Genomic DNA, 14,595 nt, shown 5'->3' with positions numbered 1-14,595 from the left:
ATTTGGACATAAAATTCAGAATATTCTTTTAGAAATTTGTATGAAAATAGTGATTTTTAAAAAGGACAACTACGGTAATTTTGATCTTAACTTCCAAGGAAGCAAATCTGTTTACTGGTAATCTGAAGCTGGACTCTGACCTTCAAATAAAAAATAATAATTAACTACCTGTCTCGTGGCCTGACTATCTTTATTCCTTGTGTTTTTGATGCCACAAATCCCGTAGAGATAACCGGCCAGGAGTATGTGAACGCTGCTGGTTAAAAGTTTCTAACGTTGAACTGTTCGTTTTTAGTTTCTCGTGGGCATAAATAGGATGCATCTTAGGTTAATGTCTACATTGAGGATGGATGACGACCCAAATTAATCTTGTCATGCACTGTGAGGCGGATAGTAAGGTGTTTTGGGGTCATCAAATAACATAAATAACAACAAACATTCCAGGTAGATCTGGTATAAAATAAAGGATGAGTAAGCTGAATTATTACTGTTAAGTACGGTGGAGGATGCGTGATGCTGTGGGCTTGTTTCACTTCTAAAGGTCCTGGAAACATTATTAGACTGTACAGAAATTTCAACAAAGCCCACTTAGTCCAGTAAATCAAAAAGTTCTGACACAACTTAAGCCTTTGCTTTTTAACCCCTAGAACCCGACGGACCCACCGGTGGGTCCAGCTGCCACGACCTCGGCTCGCTCTGTAAACAAAGGCTCCACGTGCCTTTAAATTTTTTTTTACTTTTTATTATCCGCTAAAAGAGGCTTTGATCTTTCAAAAACTATTCCGCATAAAGGTTTTGCCCAAAATGTTAAGTTTAAATTTATTTATACCCCCTGAGGGTGTAAGGTTAAGGCTTACATTTGAACCTCTTTACCAAAAATAACTGTTAGCACCACATGCAGGTGTGTGATAAAGACTTAAAAGAAATCTTACAAATATGCTTGCTCACAAATTCTCTGCAAGGAAACATGTTACTATTACATCCAATTTATTTTCATTTATGCAAGATTACTTTGGCAAAAACCATCGAAATCTGTAATATAGTTAAAGTAAGTAGTAAATTATGTTTTTTTTTAGAGATAAAGACAATTAAATTGAGTCAAAATTTTGTTTTTAAGACAGAGTTTAAAGTTCTGTTGGAAAAAAAAACCCAACAACTATAATTTGGGCTCCAGAGCGTTTCGTTTCAGCAAAGTTTAATGAAGGCGGCTGTCGAAGCGACGACTGAAGTCGCACTGCTGGTTTAAACTCAACTCTTAGACATTTCATACTACGAGCAGCTCTACCTCAAGACAGTTCATTTATGCCAAACATGTCAAGTGAGCGGCGGACAGGGAGCAGTGTGGCACACATGTGTCTGTGTCAGTGTGTCACACTGTGTGTTACATGACATCAGCGCGTGCTGCTCAGAGCCGAACAGCTGGGACTGCTGATTGTGAACAGGTGCTGCAGCTGAGATTTTAGCTGACAGCGTTTCACTGTCCCTCTCTTGTGTGCGCCTTCGCACACGTGTCGGCGTGTGGGGCTTATACCGTGTGTCTCTGAGCGTGCATGTGGCCACAAGTGTAAGCATGTGTGCACACGGGCAACAATGTGCTGTTGTGCGACTGCTGCTGGTTAGAAACCTTATAGCCAAGGATGCGGAGGCTCAACGGCAGCTGTCTCATCTCCGCACCTCATCCGACACTCGACACATGGAGGAGACCTTCTGTGACATCCCTGCTCGCTTAGTTGGAGGGGGCTGCTCTCTGTGTGCTTTAGGATAATCAAAATAAAATCTGATTACATTTGTTGTTTCTCAAAACGGGGCTGTCGGCTTGCAGAATTTGTCGCACAAACTCCCCCAGCAACATGTCCCGCATGGAGCATGTCGGTTTCAAGCGCGGGGCCTGGTTAGCAAGATGGAAATCAATAAAGATGCAAGTGAAAGTAAACTGCCTGAGCATGTCCTGCTGCTGGAACATGGAGAGTGGAGCAATGTGGATTTCAGAGTAAGGATTGGAGATGGTTCCAGCTGAAGTTGTTGACTTGAGGCAGAAAATGTTGTCAAAGTTAATAAGACTAACTTTAAAAGTTACAGAAACCTAATCAACCTCAAAGGGTCACTTTGGCTCATACTTATAGTGACCTGCATTATGATTTTTCTCAATATATTAGAGTAGATCCTTGTTATTAGACAGAAAACTCCTCATACTTATATAGACTTGCATGAACTTTTAGCTTAATATTGTCAATGAAAAACAAAAACATTTTCACCTTATTTGTTTATGTTTAATAGCTGGATACTAAACTCACAAATCTGAGGAAAAACTACATTCCTCAAGGCGTCATTTGCCACTTTTACTAAAATTTCTACAAACACCCTCACCAAGCTAAGATTATAATCCATAACAACGTACCAACATGCCGACTGGTTTTCTGCTGTCAGAGGAAACATTTGCTTAGACAGTCGGGCCCATCATGTAATCATGCAATTACAAAAAAACGAGAAATAAATAAATCCACTGGTCTGAGCAGTCAGTGTCACGTAATGTTGGTGATTTTTCTTTTCTTCCAGTTTCTTTGTGTGAATGCTACAGGAATGTTTAACTGGATCAAACAGAATCACACCGTATGACGAACGTGTTGGACGTTTTGACACGAAAATTGTGGTTTTGTGAGAAATTGCAGAGATTTACTGAAGTGTTTCCATACGCGTCTTCTGTTCCACCGCGCCAGCCGTGGGAAGCTGTGCTCACATTTGATGTGCAGCATAAAGGAGGCATTTCACAGATTCACAATGGCATCATGGGCTTCAATGATGACTCAAATTCCAAAATCAGGTGTGTGTGGGAGTGTGAGCTAAACCACAACCTTCATGATGAATCACGAATTTAGGTAAGACTTGTAAAATCTCCTCCTGTGCTCACCTCTCACTTAGTCAGCTTAAGGCAGTGCAAGGGGTTCATCATTACAAATGTAGGTTGTCTAAAATTTAAAAATAAAAAGAGGACATTGAATACGCTCAGAATGCCGTTTAAGTCATTAAGTCCAATTTTTGGACTGGCGAAAGGTAATGTCTTCTGTGATGGGACTATGTCTAGAGCCTGGTCCGTCGATTACCATCTCTGGGAGCTCGAACCAAATAAATTTCACCCAGAGGGAAGTTGTTACTCTCCTGTGTCTGGTGGCCAAACTTCAACTTTTCCTGGAGTGGAAGTCCTAGAATGTTTTTATGAAGTTAGAGAAAATTAAATGCACACTGAGACTTTTTTCCAAAAGTAATTCTTTTTAAAAAAATTTCTTTCCAGATTTAAGACACTAAAGTGAGTGCTTTTGGTGTAGGGTGGAGCCAAGGCAGCGGGAGGAAGGTGGGTTATGGTGGGATCGCATGTTTTTCTTCATATTTGTTTTTGTTGTTGCTCTCTTATGTTTCTGATGTTTAAAACTCAGTAAAGATATCTGATAAAAAAAAAAGAATATTTTTCTTAGGTGCTGTGATATTTTGTGAAATGTTATGAAAAACCAAGGCCAATTTTCAAAAGCAATTTGAAGAAAGAAAACCTGTAAATTCTTGTAGTTTCAGAGAAACACTCATCTGCAGCCAGGAACAAACCAAGCTAAATGTTGCAGCTTTAAATAAAAAAAATAAAAAAAATGCTGAGCGATGATGTTCCAGTCATGCATTTAGTGATCAGGTGTTTGATTTAAGAGGAATAAAGGTGTTTCTGTCAAAACAAAATAAAAAAAAAATGTGATTTTACAAAAATGTTTTTTTCCTGTTCTTTTTTTTTTTATTGCATTACATTATGTGAATTTCAAAGTATTGCTTAAACTGATGTGATATAAAATATCCATTTATCCAAACATGTTTGAAAAACACATTTGTCATGATGTGTGGTTGGGGGTGCGGTGAGCATGTACGCCAAGGACCCAGGTTGTAGAAGAAAATGATGAATTTAATGAATAAGGCTCAAACAGTCCAATGCAGGCGGCACGGCAGAGAGAATAGCACACAGCTAATTACCGGTAGCAACTGATAGAGGACTGAAAAACGAGAGCTGACGCTGACACGGGACTTAGCCAGTTCTACTGTGACGACTGACAGATTGACACTGACACAGACGACATAAGACGACAGTAGACGAGAACCCGACAAGAGACAGAGACAACAGGTGGACTTAAATACACACCTGGGAACAATCAAGGGCTGACAGGACAACACAGAGACTCACAAGGAGCAGAAGCAAAAATAAACACAAAAAACCCAAATCCTCACAATATTGGCCAACAAAGGACATCCTTATTTTTGACTTTATGAAATATTTTTAATATTATGCATATTCAACTTTGGCAATATTTTGTGTGGTTTTGTCTGCAGATTAAAAGCCGCCCCTGTCCTTTGCATTGTTCATCACTAGTTAAATGGCCTTCAAATTTACACTGTATGCTTATATTCAATATATTGTAGATTTCTTCGATATAAATGTAGATTTTCCTCACGCTTTTGCAAAGCCTAGAGCAGAAATTTTAATAACAGAAAACTCTTGAACAAAGATCTGACACGTCATTGTATTCAGTGGCCTAATGGTTGGCACAGGTCAAAACACAAACTCTTGTCCTGCTCATGTTTCCTGTGTGTGTGTGTGCGTGTGCGTGTGTGTGTGCGTGAGTGTACAGTGTAAACCCCTGTCTCCCTCCCTCGCACCCTGTCAGTTGTCCAGCACACATGAGCGCCCACAGCCCCTGCTGCAGATGAAACTTGAAGAAGAGGCTGTAGAGAGTTAGCAGTTAAACTTTATCTCATCCAGACTCAGCAAATCCGCTCAGAGCTAAACTCCAGAACCACGACGGACCATAAAACACCACCAAGATGCTGCCGCTGCTGCTGCTCATCATCGCTGCACACAGTAAGTGACTCTGGGTAGGAAAAACTTGCGGACAGTCCTCACATTTTGAAACTAATGAGAGTAGTTTGAGGTTATCCTGTCTGCGCAGGATTTGAAAAGTTTCATTTTTTAATATTGGACATTCATATATTGCTGTTTATATATATATATATATATATATATATATATATATATATATATATATATATATATATATATATATATATATATATATATATATATATTGTTTTGAGACTTTGGGGTAAATATAATTTAATCAAGTAAAACAGACAAACGATACATTTGATAAAAGGAAGCTATTCTTGCTGCAATTTCAACTGTGCAAACACTTCCTACATTTCTATGTTTGTTCTCACACAAAGATTCGCTTCCTTGGCCACGACCTGATAAAATAGACATTTTAATTAAACTTGTTCCCAGACAAAGAGTTTAAGCTGATAATTACTGCATTCCATTTGTTTCCGGGCTTCTCTCCACTGATTTATAATGTGTGTGACTGAGCTTTTGCAGACCCCTCATGCAGAGGGAGGAGGGCATTTTGGTGTTCAGGGGCAGAGATTGTGAAGGGAGTGGCTGAGCTTCATGTTTACACTGAGCAAGGCTCTGATGCTGTTTGAACCCGAGATCCACAGGCTGATGAAACGGATCACACAGAGCTGCAGAGGAGTTTCAGGTCCTGTCGCTTGAGTTGTGAAAGATGGCCTCCATGTGACCCTCTAGCTAATTGGTCTGGGATGAGAATAACTGCTTGCTATCTGTTAAAAACATGCATTTGATGTTGCTGTAGGAATTTTAAACAACAGGCTTTATGCCAACAATGGGAGTTTTGGTGTTTTCATCTTCCTCAGATTTACTTGTGCGGAGCTGATGTTCTTACAAAGATTAGAAGATTGATGTGTTTTTCTCTCAGACTGAGTTATAACACGTTTGCTTTGGCTATTTTCACGTTTTTAAAAAAACAGAGCAAAGCAACCAAAAAGGAATGCCCAATCGAAAATGTTCCAAGTTTGGTTTCCTTTTCCTGATAGGACGACATTTAAAAATGCATTTGTTGGCTGGCATGGCTGGCAAACATCCAGAAAACCCCCAAAAAACAGAAGTTAAGGGTGAAGGTAAAACTTACAGCATCGGAGGTCAGGCTTCAATCAGATCCTTACAAATGTACATGCCTCTGTGTGTGGCGTGTCAGCTGAGGTGGGTAAGGTTACAGTTTTACAGGCTGTCTTTGTGTGCAAGAAGAGCACATGCATGTGGTCCCAACACTCACACACGCACACGCACACGCACGCACGCACGCACGCACGCACACACACACACACACACACTGACTAAATGCCATCTTCGAACATTTGATGACACATGCATCTCTAGCAGAAATCAAAACTACATGCAGTTCTTTGAAAAACTGTCTGTCTGGTTTTGTGATCTTTTTCGCGTTTTTTTATTGAAACCACAAACTGGAGTATTTTATTGGGATTTTATATAAACCAGCACAAAGTGGAACATAATTGTGAAGCTGAAGGAAGAGGGAATTAAAAAAAAACTGAAAAGTGTGGCATGCCTTTGTTTTTACCTCCTTTAATCTGATGCACCTAAAAACAATCCAGTGGTAACTCTTGGTGACTCTGGTGGAGATGCAGAGATTTTCAGGTGGGAAAATCTTTTGACAGCTAACAGACAATTAGCAGTGCACTTCAGAAACTGAAATCTGCTGTTCTGAAAATCATAGCAACTCATGATTTCTGAAGGTAAATGGGTCAAGAAATAAACTTTAAGGCCTGGATGAAAATGAGTCTGTTTGGTTATCCTGAACACACCAAACCCCTTGGTGAAGGACGGTGGTGGAGGAATTATGCTGTGGGGATGCTTTTGTTTCCCAGCAGCAGGGAAGCTGGACGGAGTTAATATGATGGTGGATGGAGGTAAATACAGGAAGAAAATATTCTAGAGGCTCCAAATGTCTTGGAACGGCGGTTCAAGTTCACCTTCCAGCAGAAAAATTACCCTAAACATTCAACCTGGGCTACAATGAAATATGTAAGCTCAAAGAATATTCAGGTTTCAGATTGGTCCAGACCAAAACCAAATTAAAAAGACTTTAGTTTATGTCCAGTCTGATTTAAGCTGTATTATTTCAGATAGAAACTGGATACATGCCTATTTTAACACTGCATGTTTTTCACACTCATTGTTAGGTTTTCAATATTGCACATTTAAGTGTGTTTGGCTTTAGTGTGTGTGTGTGTGTGTGTGTGTGTGTGTGTGTGTGTGTTTGGGTTTGAGCGCTGGTTGAAGAGACAGATCAGTGGAGAAGGTTATCAGGAGTTTGTCAGGAGATGATTCATCAGCAACATTCCTGAACAGCACCGCTCCTGGCACCACCAGAACCTAACCACATACTCTATATGCTTCTGTTTCTGTCTGCTCCTCTGTTCACAAGCTTCTTACAGTCTGAATCCTACAACTTAGAAATAATATTTGGCTTAGATCTTAAGTTTCTGGTCGCAGTTCAGCTGTAGAACGTTTGGAAACAGAGAAGGCGTCACTTTAAATGTGCTTTCATGTCGCTTTCACAAAGTTTTTGCTTTGAATTAATCAAAAATCTGTATATGTCTTAATATGTTTTTGCACTTTAAAGTGTTTTGTTAATATCTTGGAATTTTTTATTTTGTTTGTTTATTTCTGGAGAGTTTGTGGAGATTTGGACATTTCCAGCAAGGGATCGTTTTCTTTACAAAACCGGAAATAATATACACGTATTCACGTCAATATGTAGCAAATATAGCATTACAAGTATGCTTTAGTCTTAGCCATGGATTATTTAAGGAGGGGTGAAGTCTTGAACGTATTCCTCCTGAAAGAATTACAAAACTTTGGAGAAAAGGTCAATTTGGTCAAGTAAAATATGTTGGATGGGTTTTGATTTTCTTTTTTTTTTCTTATCTTGCTGTCTATTTTTTGTGTGTAGAAAACAGTAATTTGTGCTTGTAATATGACACAGTGACACCAGGCTTTGATGACAACAACCATGCGGCTTCTTCACCTTATCACAAGATTAAGCAACATATATTTCCAGCACTAAACTGCACAAGTTGCTAAGATCTGTCTTTTATTTCTCTTTGAATGAAAACTTAAAGAATACAGGTTCACTGAAAAATTGATAAATGTCCATTGTTATTTATGAAGGTAGTATTCTTTAAAAGCATCTAAGAATCTGTCCTATATGAACTAAAATAATTGTGTTATACTTCTGTTCTAGGTCGCATGTGTCTGTCAGTGACAGTAAGCACCAGTAAGCCCAAAGTGGAGATCCATGAGCACACAGGTAGGACATCACACAAACTCTGTTCATGTTCATGTATATTGTTGTTTATAAGAAGCTTAGCAACCAAACAGCTAGAAAACTACATTTTAATTGCCACATAAAATGGCAATTTTATGTGGTAATACCTAATACCTAGGTATTAGGTATTGATACCTAATAGCTTAAAGCTATTAGGTATCAATAGAAATTGCTTCTAAGGTATTAAATTCATGCATCCAAATATATATTTTTTAATTCTGGGAGATAACAGATACCAGTTTTAACTGCTGATAAAAGTGACAGAGAACACAGATATGGGAAGTGTGGAAGCATCTACTGTATCAAATTGACATAGGAATAACAGAGAGTTGGCCATTCTAAGGTAAAAACCCAGCGCGTACAGTGTTCATGTTTTTTTTATTTTTTTCATCCAGACGGCTTCCCGCGCCCCCCCCTTGCAATGACACCGCGCGGGAACCTCTGCTCTAGTGTATTGAAAATGGCAGTGTGTCAGTATCTCCTTTTCCATTTTCTCAAACAGGTTTTCACATCATTTAAAATGAACATACATGATCTTTGCTCCAGCTGGTCTAATCTGATACTTCCATACCCCGTTCCATCTGTGTTTCAAAGTCACACTGAGAATGTCCTGATCAGGACATTTCAGAGAAAAAAACATCAAACCACAGTTAACCATGGTGATGGCAGTTGGTAGGCCTGTTCTGGTTTGACCTGGACAACGTCCCATAAGTAATGCAACCATAAATTTTGTTCTCTGGCTGAAAAAAAGACAGAATGAGCCGAAGCACAGCAACATGTCCACCTCTTAATGATCCAACAAAAATGATCCAACTGAATGAGTGTGGCATAACCTTAAAATCGGCCTCAAACCTCAAAAACTGTCCAATGTGGATATTTTTTATTTCATGCTAAAAACACAACCGATCTATTACTCATTTGGTGCAAAGTAAATTCTTGACTTATTTCTCTTTCTGCCCTTCAAGACGCCATGTTGTCCTGCGAGTTCAAGACAGAAAAAGATCAGAACCCTCGAATTGAGTGGAAAAAGAAAGGAAAAGGAGTGACTTTTGTTTATTTTGACAAGAAATTTGCAAGTGAGTTGCACACCTTAAAGGCTCATATTAATCTATCAAGCCAACTTTTATGCATGCTCTCCCAGATTTGCCTCCTGTTTTCCACCCCAAGACTAAATTTCTCTGCTTTCCGTCTCAGAGTCCTACGCAGGACGGGCCAAGATAGAGGGAGCGACGCTGACGATACACTCCGTCACCCAGAAAGACTCGGGGGAATATCGCTGTGAGGTAACCGCCAGCGAAGACCACGTTAACCTCGGAGAGGCCACTGTGACCCTCAATGTGCTCGGTATGTTAACACTTAACACCGACAAACACGTTCTTAGTTACAACTCGCTCTTTGCCACCGTAACCCTGCAGATTGTTTTTTAAAAACCTAATGAAATGGGAAACTTCATAGGTTTGTAATATAAAAGTATTACAGTATTAAACTATTTTATTTGCCTTTTTTTGATGATGTGGTAAAATATTTTCCATTAAATTTATAAACTAAGTGCCCATCTGTCCACTGTTCATCAAAATGTGTCATTCCAATTTTTATAAAATAAAGATTGTAAAACTTTCCTGACCGATAAATAGTACTTTGCACATATTTAATAATGTCAAATTAAGAATGAAATTTCATAAATATTTTATCTGTATTCTAAAATTGAACACAGATTTATTGAAATATTTTAAAAACAATCCCCTAATGTACAGACGTACATCTTTGGAAGATAACAATTAAATATCACAACATTTTAAAATGAAAAACAATTAAAAATACCACACTACACTTTGCCTACCATCATTTCTATCTGCGAAAAGTGCGGAAACTTCCAGAAGTACATTATTATAAAGCATGTTTTTTCCTTTGACATTAGATTTACGTTTTCTGCCAAACTAACATGTTGTTTAATTCTTTTCCTTCTGGCTCGGTGTAAATAATTAAAAGCATCTGGGCATTTTGCCAAGATTAAAAAGAGAGATACTGTGATCCAGACACACTGCTATCTTGACACATGGATACCTGGAGAACAGAAGACCAGGAAAATTATTGATTTAGTTCCTCTGTTATCAGGATACACACTGTCCTTGTGACTCATTCTTTGCCATAAAAAGTATGTGCCGTATAAATCAGAGGTAGTTTGTACATTCAAACAACAACCAAAACATCCTGCAATATGAAGGTTTTCCTGCTTAACTCATGGGATTAAACTCTAATACCCAAAGGGCCATGCACAGTGTACATCCTTACCCATTTTCTGTTTTAAAAACATTTTTGTTGCTCAAAAAGCGCAAAAACCAAACAAGCATGTTTCTAAGTGGCGTGGAATGTTTCCCTTCCTTCCTCAGTGCCTCCTCACGTCCCGTCATGCGAGGTGCCGAGCTCGGTGTTTGTCGGCACCGGCCTGGATCTGCTCTGTAAGGACAAGCTCAGCGTGCCTCCGGCCACCTACCGCTGGTACAAAGACAACAAGGCTCTGACGGCCACAGGAGACGCTCCGTACAGCATCGACACAAACAAGGGAACATTGGTGAGCGCGTCCAAACACAGTGCCAATTTGTGCAGAGTCACAGTTGCTGATCTTTCCTTTTGTCTTGTGGCTTTATCTCTGACGGCGTGGAGCAGAAGTTCAAGAGCGTGACCAAAGAAGACACGGGGATGTATCGCTGTGAGTCCTCCAACAGTGTGGGGGCGCCAAAGAGTTGTGTAGCCAAGCAGCTCACAGTTGTTGAATGTAGGTGTCTTTGTGGAAAACAAAAACTAATCGTCTGTCATATATTAGTAATAAACCGCTATGCATGTGTCACCGCCCCTGCAGATCCGTGGAATATGACCATGTTGATAGCAGGTGCGTCAGGATTTGTGGCGCTGATCCTTTTCTGCTGCATCTGCATCTGTATCTGCCGCCGCAGAGGCTGCTGCAAGAGTGAGTGCTGACATGTTACTGCAACCCTACGGGGGGACAGTCCAGATTAAGCAGAGTTTACGTATTAAGCTCTACAGACACGAGAACATGCAGAAGACTAGACACACATCTAGAAATGTGTGCTTAGCTCATAGTGGACAGTGCAGGTCAGAGGTCAAATACCAAGCATGAAATCAAAGGAATTCCCTGCAGGCCTCTGAAACAGGATTGTCCTGAGTAACAAATCTGGGAAATGATCCAGAAATATTTCTGCAGCTTTGAAGGTCCGAGTGAGCTCAGTGGCCTCCATCCTAGAGCCGACCTGCCGTCTAAACTGAACAATTTGGGGAGAAGAGCTTTAGTCAGGGAGCTGATCAAGAACCCAATGGTGACTTTGTCAAAGCTCCAGCGTTGTGTGGAGAGAGGAGAACCTTCCAGAAGGACAACCATCTCTGCAACAACCCACCATTCAGGCCTGTATGGTAGAGCAGCCAGACAAAAGTCACTCCTTATTAAAAGGTGCATAGCAGCACGTTTGGAGTTTAACAAAAAGCACCTGGAGGACTCTGAGAAACAAAACTCTCTGATCTGATGAGACAAAAAAAACGAGTGAACTCTTTGCTGTAAATGCCAGGCGTCACGTTTGGAAAAAAAAAAACAGATGCGGCTCATCACCAGACCAATCAGAACCGCTATGTGAATGTCCAAACCAGAGTCCAGACTTGAATCTGATAGAAAAACGTCTCCTTTCCTACCTAATGAAGCTTGAGAAGGACTGCAAAGAACGGGCCAATCTAATCCTCATGACATCATGTTCAAAACGACTAGAGAGGCTGTAAAAGATAAGCTAAAGGCAGATCAGCAAAAAATATTGAGCAAACAGACTGTGAATACATATGCAAATGTGATTTCTGTTTTTAATGTCATGAAGGTGTATTTGTGCATAGGCTTTTGAGGAAAGAGACTAATTTAATACAATTTGGAATAAGGCTGAAAAATAAGTAAGAAAAAAGTGAAGTTCTGTGACCTTCTAGATGCACTGTTCAACCGAGACATAAAATCTGACAGTTTTTCCAGTCAACCAGTGAGATTTCAAAACCATTTTCATATCTTCTGATTGTCAGCTCTTAATTTCTCAACATCTTCTTGGAGAAACACAAGCTTGAAACTCTATTGAGATTAAAAAAGATGCTTAATTACACCTCCGGGACACGATTAGTGCTGAGCATTACAAACTTGTGTAATGTGCCGATCATTATCTTAAAGCAACAGATTTCTTGTCTTTTTATTTTAATTTTTTTTCCCAACCCAGAAAGCATTAGTTAATTTCTTTGACTTGACAGAAACCAGGCAAATGTTTACAATCTAAAACAGAAAAGAAAAAGATGCATTAGAAAGAATGAAGTAAAGGTTTCAGCTTTAGATTCTCGGATTACCTAATCATCTTCTAAATATTTGATTAATTAATTGTTTATTGGGCTTTACGAGTCTCTCCTTTGCTTTTCTTGTTATTTCCAGTGTGCAGTTACTGTCAGTTGTTATTCTCTGGATGAAATCCACAGGAAAACACAGAAAGGTGGATTTAGTATTTATTGAATGTTAAATTTTGTGACACAATGTTAAATATTCATCATTTTAATGAGATACTTTTCTCAAGAAATCAGATTGAAACAAACCTTTAGACTCCACTGTAAACAAATAAGGAATATTTAAGGTGCTGATCAAAACTGCATGTATTAATGGTGTTTTTTTTTTTCTTTATTCACACAGAACGCAGGAAGACAAAAAAGTGAGTGTCTCTGTTTGGTCTAACTCACTTTTAAGCTACATTACCTGCTTCTGAGCTCGTTCTGAAATGTCACCCTTTGTCCTTCAGCTCTAAGTCCTACAACCCTCCCCCGCCTCCTCCGCCTCCTCCCACCCGCAACGTAAGTGATCAAAACAGCTGTTATCAGGCCAGGGTTTGTTTTGCTTGCGTTGCTCCAGGTCTGCCATTAAATGCAGTCGATAAGTTGCTGATAGCAGCGGTCTCGTGCTAATTAAAGGAAATGATTCGTTGTATTTTCTCTCCACTCCCTACAGCTCAAGCACTACAAACAAACTCAGTCCTTCATGATCTGAGGTGATTTTGCCAAATAACCAAAGTGTGCGGCAGGAACTCGGCGGCTCTGCTGCAGGCGGAGAAATCTTCAGCCTTCAGGCGAAGCAGATGTTTCCTTCCTGCGTTGTGGATTTTTGTCCAGTGGAAGTCCCGATGATACCCGGCCAAGTGTACAGCTTCATTACTTTTCCACATCCTGTATGATTTTTGTCATTTAATGTTTTTTTTTTTTCAGTTCTTGTTTTGAGAGCAGGTGTTAAGCTCTTTAGGCCACTCATAGGTCAGTGTATATCTTATTTTTGGTAAAACTGTATATATATATTTGGTGATAAATGGTTCATGTTGGTTTTGGTTGACTCTGATATGTAATATTTAATGTTAGTCTTTTTTTTTCTAGCATTTAATTGAGATCTTTGTTGACCTGATGCTGTTTTTCCTTGTAAACGTGTTTTTTAAAATAATTGTTTGAACAGGTGTCTGCACACACTGAACAGTATTATAGAAGTTTAAAAATCTTTCTTGTTTATATTTTTGAGAAATCTTAGCCTATACTCAATAAAGACTGCTGGGTAAATATGCATATTGGGTTTAATGGTGATCAGTAAGGCTGGATTAGGCAAAGTGTAATGCAAACGACACCATGCTTGGTATCATTATATCATTATTGACAGACGGTTGCTACAAACACTAAATTAGGTGCAAGTCCCCCTGCCTTGTCCTGGATTAAAAAGAGATATTGCTGTAGGAACAAAATAGTGCTTGTACCCGTTACCATTTATGCCAAGAAGACACAGCCAGAAGGCAGAAACTGGAACTCGGCATGTAAAGGATGGGAAGTATCAGCAATAACGGCTTTAATTTTCCTAATGATTTGGTTTTTACACAGTTCTGTAAGTGAGCATTATTCAACTCCTAATAAGCAGATCTTATTGCTAGTATGTATTACTCTGCTAAGGGCATTTTTTGACCTAATACTAAGATTTCCAAACAAACAGAGGAGGGAAAAACATCAACACAGAAACTTTGCGAGCCTCCTTCGACAAAATAATCTTTGCTGGCCCTTTTTTTGTGTGTAGGTTTTCTGAATGGCAGGTAAATTTGAACTTATTATCTAAAATAGTTCCAAGATATTTGTAGTTCTCTGCTGTCTCCACTGTCTGACCTTTAATTATTATACAAATATTGACCTTTTCCCCCCCCATTTAGACCAAAGATGAAACTGATGGTGGAGATGCAGAAATCTCTCACATATGTAGGGAAGCTAAACGGATGTGAGAAAGTCAGAGGAACATCCTAGAGGTTATACTAATGGCACT

General features: G+C 39.3%; 1 protein-coding gene across 1 annotated transcript; it reads left to right on the top strand.

Annotated features, from left to right (window-relative positions):
* Positions 1–4,603: 4,603 nt before the first annotated feature.
* Positions 4,604–13,855, top strand: jam2b (junctional adhesion molecule 2b). Its single transcript, XM_014999349.2, has 10 exons — positions 4,604–4,888; positions 8,148–8,213; positions 9,197–9,307; positions 9,426–9,575; positions 10,622–10,803; positions 10,899–11,007; positions 11,092–11,199; positions 12,949–12,967; positions 13,055–13,106; positions 13,261–13,855. Exons 1-10 carry the CDS (start codon positions 4,852–4,854, stop codon positions 13,297–13,299), a joined length of 873 nt encoding a protein of 290 aa, XP_014854835.2. The 5' UTR covers positions 4,604–4,851; the 3' UTR covers positions 13,300–13,855.
* Positions 13,856–14,595: the final 740 nt, after the last annotated feature.

Source organism: Poecilia mexicana, unplaced genomic scaffold, assembly GCF_051168715.1.
Source record: "Poecilia mexicana isolate PSO_F unplaced genomic scaffold, ASM5116871v1 scaffold_2, whole genome shotgun sequence".
Classification (NCBI taxonomy): domain Eukaryota; kingdom Metazoa; phylum Chordata; class Actinopteri; order Cyprinodontiformes; family Poeciliidae; genus Poecilia; species Poecilia mexicana.
The sequence above is the reverse complement of the archived record's forward strand: the minus strand, read 5'-3'. Positions and strand labels throughout refer to the sequence as shown.